The sequence below is a fragment of the Vombatus ursinus genome, unplaced genomic scaffold, assembly GCF_900497805.2.
Source record: "Vombatus ursinus unplaced genomic scaffold, bare-nosed wombat genome assembly UNPS02014798.1, whole genome shotgun sequence".
Lineage (NCBI taxonomy): Eukaryota > Metazoa > Chordata > Mammalia > Diprotodontia > Vombatidae > Vombatus > Vombatus ursinus.
This window is the reverse complement of record NW_020954576.1, coordinates 46,009,190-46,015,189: the sequence shown is the minus strand read 5'-3', so window position 1 is coordinate 46,015,189 and position 6,000 is coordinate 46,009,190. Positions and strand designations below refer to the sequence as shown.

Genomic DNA, 6,000 nt, shown 5'->3' with positions numbered 1-6,000 from the left:
ATGCACATTAGTCCTAGGAACTGCAAGAGCAGGTTGTCCTCCAGCTTCCATTTAGGCTTTCTTTTAGACCCAGTCTTTCCCGCAAAAACTGTCCTTGGGTTAGTATGCAAGATTGTCACAGAATCCTGCAGTCTCCATGTCTCTTCTTCTCTAGCAATCCTGTGCCCTCCTCCTCCTGTGATTGAAAATGGGCAACACACGGGTAGCTCTGCAGATGACGTTCCATACGGAACCAAAGTAATTTATAAATGCAACGCTGACCCAGAAAGAGGCGTGAAATTCAACCTCATTGGAGAGAGCACCATCCACTGTACAAGTGCCCGAGAGGGCCACGGGATTTGGAGTGCAGCTGCCCCTCGGTGTGAGCTTTCTGCTTCCTCTGTTCAGTGCCTACAGCCCAGAGTTCCAAATGGCTACGAGATATCTGGACAGGGTCCCCCATATTTCTATAATGCCAGTGTGGTATTTCGTTGTAACACTGGCTTCAGCCTGAAGGGCAGCAGACAGATCCGCTGTAGCGCCAATGGCACATGGGATCCTGATGTGCCAATCTGTGAAAAGGGTGAGTGAAAGATATCTAAGTAAACGAAAGGAGGCCTTTATTATGTTTGTTTTTGGTATCATCTTCTCCCATATTGAAAGTTTCTTTTTAGAAAATCTTATTGAAAATAAAATATATTTTAAATATTTACATAGTCATTAAAATCAAATATTTAAATATTTAAGTTGTCATTAAAACCAACAATTAAATGGTTTTAATTTTGCTATTTCTTCAATTCTTGTGTTAGATCTATGTGACCTTCTGCATATCAGTTAACCTTTCTTTTCTTCATTTATATCCTCAGTCACTTAACATTTAATAAGTTTATAATGTGTGCCTGGTACTGTTTTAATTGCTGAAGACATAAAGAAAAGTTAAGGATAGTACTTATTCTCAATGAGCTTTCAGTCCAGTGGGTGGAGACAACATGCATTAATTATGTACTAACAATTTACAGGATGAATTGCAAGTAAATAACACTGAGAAGGCACTACAATTGAAAGAGTGATATTTTAGTTGAGTTTTGAAGAAAGGCAGGGAAACCAGGTTTTGGAAGGAAGGAGTGAGGCTATTTAATGCATGAGGGACATCCAGCGAAAATGCCTGGAATCAGGAGATTATACTGTCTTGTTCAAGGAATAGCAAAGACGCCAGTTTCATTGGATCACAGAATATATGTTCAGGTGGTAGATAAAAGACTAGAAAAGGTAAGTAGGCATTGGGAATCAGATTATAAAAGGCTTTGAACATCAAACATAATATTTTATATTTGACCCTGAAAGCATAAGGAACCACTGTAGTATATTGATTAGTATGGTGACATGGTTGCTTTAGAAAGATCACTTTAAAAGCTGCATGGAAGATAGATTGAATGTGGAGGGACTGTGGTAAGGAGACTAACTAGCAGGCTGTTACAATAGTCCAGGTTTGAAGCAACGAAAGCCTAGACCACAGCAGCAGATGTGTCAGAAGAGAAAATGGAGTTTATGGGAGAAATGTTGCAAAGGCGAAATCAGTAGGCCGTGGCGTATTTGGCTATTTGGTGAGGGAGAATGAAGAGTCAAGAGTGACTTTTACATTCCAATATTGAGAGACTAGGAGGACGGTGATGCTTTCAATAATACTTTGAAAGTTTGGAAGAGGGGAAAGTTTGGGAGGAAAGACATAGTCCAGTTTTGAACATGTTGAATTAAAATGTCTACAGGATCTCCAGTTTGAGTGGTTGTTGAAGTGTGAGAGCAGAGACATTAGGGCTGCATCATCAGATTTCAAAATCATCAACATTTAGATGATTATTGAATGCATGGGAGCTAATGAAAGAATCAAGCTTAATAGTATACATGCAGAAGAGAAGAGAGCCATGGACAGAGCTTGTAGGACATCCGTGGTTAGTGGGCGTGATATAGATGAACATCTTTGAGAATCAAGAGAGATTAAGTGTCACAAAAACCTACAGAGAAGAGAATATCAAGGAGGAGAGAGTAATAAACCTTTTCAGAGGCTGCAGAGAGGTCACCAAGGATGAGGATTACGAAAAGGCCATTGGATTTGGCAACAGAGAGTTCATTAGTAACTTTGGAGAGAGTAGTATTCAGTCGAATTATGATGTTGGAAAGCCAGATTGTTGAGCATTAAAAAGATAGTGAGAGGAAAGGGAGTTATAGATGGCCTCAAGGAGTTTAGCCACAAAAAGCTGGCAGCAATGGATAGATCAAGTGAGGATTGTTGTGGATGGGGCAGATATGGAAGTCCAGAAAAAGCAGTCAATAGACAAGGAGAGATTGAAGCTAAATCAGAAAGTAGGAATGATAGAAGAAACTATCTGCTGGAGAAGGGATCTGTTGGAATGGGATCACTCACACATGTAGAGGGATTTGCTTTAGCAGAGAGGAGAGCTGTCTCGTCATGTGAAATGGGGGAAAGAGGAGATAGCGGCAGAAGTGGTGTGGGTGGTGTGAGATGAAGAATGCGGAAGAGGGAGCTCTCAGTGAATGGTCTCAATAAAATGAGTTGCACTAGATGAACCTCTGATAGGTCCCTAACTCTATGGTCCTCTGAAACAATGTACTAAGTGTAATGTAGTAATTGCAGAAAGCTTTGCAAATGGCTTCTCCCTTATATCTTCTGAAAACAAGAATACCCCAATGTAATCTTGTTAGACAATTATAGAATTGAATAGGAAATGAGAGAAATCTCCCAAGGTTGTCACTTTCTTTTCAGAGAAACTCAGTGGTCTTCTGCTAGAAAGTTTCAGACTGATTTTAACATGAATTCCTTTTAGTTGATGCTTTTACATAAAGAATACTTTTTCTTCAGAGTGCCCGCCACCTCCTCAGATACCCCATGGTCAGCACACAGGTTGGGAAAGAAGCCACTTTGCTCCTGGCATGTGTGTAGATTATACCTGTGACCCTGGATACTTGCTTCTGGGAAACAAATCAATTTGCTGTACGCCTTCAGGAGCTTGGAGTCTTTCTGCCCCACAGTGTGAAGGTACCAGTGGTTCCAAGTTGGGCTCCTTTTTTTTTTTAATTCTGAGGTATCCTTAAGTGATCTTAGTCTTGCTTCTTTAGAAGCATCATGCGAATCCATAGAAGAAAAATTGCAGTTGCCCTCAGATGGCAGTCCTGTGGTTCCAGTTAATTCCTCTTGCCAAGAGGGGTAAGTGTGAATTGATACAGCTTGAATAAGAGCTTTTGTCTTCTTTCTATGCATTAATTATTAGTTTAGCCTAGTGGTTTGCTTTAAAAGCTCTTCATTATCACTCAACACTATGTGTGGAGTTCTAGACTTTGATTTAACAAGTATCCTTAACTCTTGGGCTTTTCTATGTGTGGAAATGAAGCTGATGCATGTAGCTGAGGTGTTTCTTGATAAAGTTTCTAGCAGTGAAAGCTTTAAGTCCTCTATCAAAAGTTCTAGCTCAGTGGTACCTACTTTGGCTCTAAATGGTATGGGCCAAATAAGAATGGACATTGGGAGGTGAAGCTGTATTACCATCTGTCTCTAGGTACCAATTAACTGGCCATGTGTATAAGCTCTGTTGGAATCCTGAGGCGGGGAATAGGTTTTGGTTCCAAAAGATTGCACTTTGTAAAGGTGAGTAACCCTAACCCTTTTTATTTAGTTGGGCTTTGTGGGGAGTAATTGAAGGAAGTTTTGTCTTAAATCCTTTGAAAAATTGATATGGCACTAATTTTGGTAGGGTTTGAAAAATCTTTCCAAAGATATTTTGTGAGAGGAGGCTAACGGGGACAATCTTGGTCAGAATAGGAATTTTAGAAAATAGGTTTACTACCTAATCACCACAACTCTTCTAGCTTTGATAAAGGTTTTTTAATATCATCAAAATTTCTACTAGCATCTCTTCCTTTTTCCCTCCCAGAAAGACATTTCATATAACAAATAATATTTTTAGAAGAAAAGGAAAAAAAAAGGAGCAAGTCAATAAAACTGACAAGTACATTGGAATAGTCTGAAAATATGTACAATGTACCACATCCATGGGCCTCCAATTTCTGCAAAGGTGTGAGGTGGGGGTATCTTCTTATGTCTTTTTTGGAGCCGTGCTTGTTCTTTGGGATTTTGCAGCATACACTTGATTATTTTGTGATTGTTCTTTCTGGCTACATTGTCATTACATATATTTTCTTGACTCTGCTACTTTACTCTGCATAGGTTGTATAAATCTTTCCATGCTCTTCTGTTTTCATCATATTCATTGTTATTACAGTACAGTGATATGGCACTGCATTCATGCACCACAATTTATTTAACCATTTCCCAACTGATGAGTGTCTACTTTGTTTCCAGTTCTTTGCTTTCATAAAAAGTGAAGGTATAAATATTTTGGTATGTGTAAGAGCTTTCTTCTTATCCGTGACTTCCTTGGGATATAAGTCTAGTAGTGGAATCTCTGGGTCAAAGAATATTGGATATTTTAATGACTTGATTTGCATAATAATTCCAAAATTATTATGTTTATTCACAACAGTGACAAGCGTGGCAACCTCATAGGTCTTTCAACATTGACTGGTTTCATCCTTGCCAATTTTCAGGGTGTGCACTGAAACTTCAGGGTTGTTTTGATATGCATTTCTCTTATTTATTAGTGATTTGAAGCATTTCATGTGGTTGTTAATAGTTTGCCATTTTTCTTTTGGGGGCCTGCTTTTCAGTGCCTTCTTTCTTTTTTTATGACTCAGAATTATCCTGGGATGTCAGTATTCTATAAATGTGATCTAAGCTACTTCCTTTTGGGAGAGTCATTCATAAGTTGTACCAATGAAGGATCCTGGAACAAATTTGTCCCTTGTTGCAAAGGTGTCTTTCTTTTTCCTGCTCAAATTTGTTAAGGCTATGACAAATTGGTGTGTATGAGAATAGAATTCAAGATACATTTTAAGTTACTAGTACATAAAGACACTGTACTAGGTTCTGATGATAGAAAAACAAGAAACAGCCCTTACTCTGAAAGAGCTATCATTAGAACAATGTGTACATATGTATATATAGAATAAAGTAGATAAATAAAAATGAATAAAAAGTAGTTAAATAAAAGGTAGTTTGGGAGGGAGAGCACTTGCATTTGAGGCAATGAGAAAAAAGTGGCCCTTGATCAGAAAGGAGGTGATTTGTGTTGAGTCTTGAAGGAAGGGAAAAATGCCATGAGAAACAGGTTGGGGGGGGGGGAGAATATAGTTCATACATGGGATTCTAGTACAAAGGCACAGATATGGGAGATGGAACAGACAGAAGGCCATTTTTGCTAGATCACAGCACAGGAAAGGGAGAGAATTTACAATGAAACTGGAAAGATAGGTTGTGGTCAGGTTGTGAAGGACTTGTAAAGCTAAATAGAGGCGTTTCTGTTTTATTTAGTAGCAATAGGAAACCACTTACTGTTTCTTTTTTCTTAATATTTAATATTTTATTTTTTCCCCCAAGCACATGTAAAAACAATTTTTAAGATTCCTTTTTTTAAAAGTTTTTGATTTCCAAATTCTCTTCCTTCTTTCCCACTCTCCTCCCTCATTGAGAAGGCAAGCAATTCGATACAGGTTATGTATGTGTAGTCATGCAAAACATATTTCCATATTAGTCATATTGTGAAAGAAAGCACAGACAAAAAAACAAGAAAAATAAAGAAAGTTTTTAAAAAACATGCTTCAGTCTGCATTCAGACTTCATCAATTGTCTCTCTGGAGATGGATACATTTTTCATCAAAAGTCCTTTGGAATTATCTTAGATCATTGTATTGCCAAAGAATAGCTGTCATTCACATCATACTGTATTGCTGTTACTATGTACAATGTTCTCTTGGTTCTGCTAACTTCACTTTGCATCAGTTCATGTAAGTCTTTCCAGGTTTTTCTGAGAGCATCCTGCTCATCATTTCTTATAGCACAGCAGTATTCCATTACATTCATATACCCAACTTGTTCAGCCATTCCCCAAT

General features: G+C 38.2%; 1 protein-coding gene across 4 annotated transcripts in view; it reads left to right on the top strand.

The window, feature by feature from the left end:
• Nucleotides 1–6,000, top strand: part of CR2 (complement C3d receptor 2) — a 43,235-nt gene that overhangs the window by 18,096 nt on the left and 19,139 nt on the right. For 3 of the 4 annotated variants that reach the window (XM_027871515.1, XM_027871516.1, XM_027871517.1), the window contains exons 13-16: nt 155–562; nt 2,858–3,034; nt 3,115–3,202; nt 3,552–3,640. In XM_027871515.1, coding sequence (XP_027727316.1) covers nt 155–562; nt 2,858–3,034; nt 3,115–3,202; nt 3,552–3,640 — 762 coding nt within the window. The remainder of the gene's footprint in view (nt 1–154; nt 563–2,857; nt 3,035–3,114; nt 3,203–3,551; nt 3,641–6,000) is intronic. The other variant, XM_027871518.1, reaches the window with a different exon arrangement.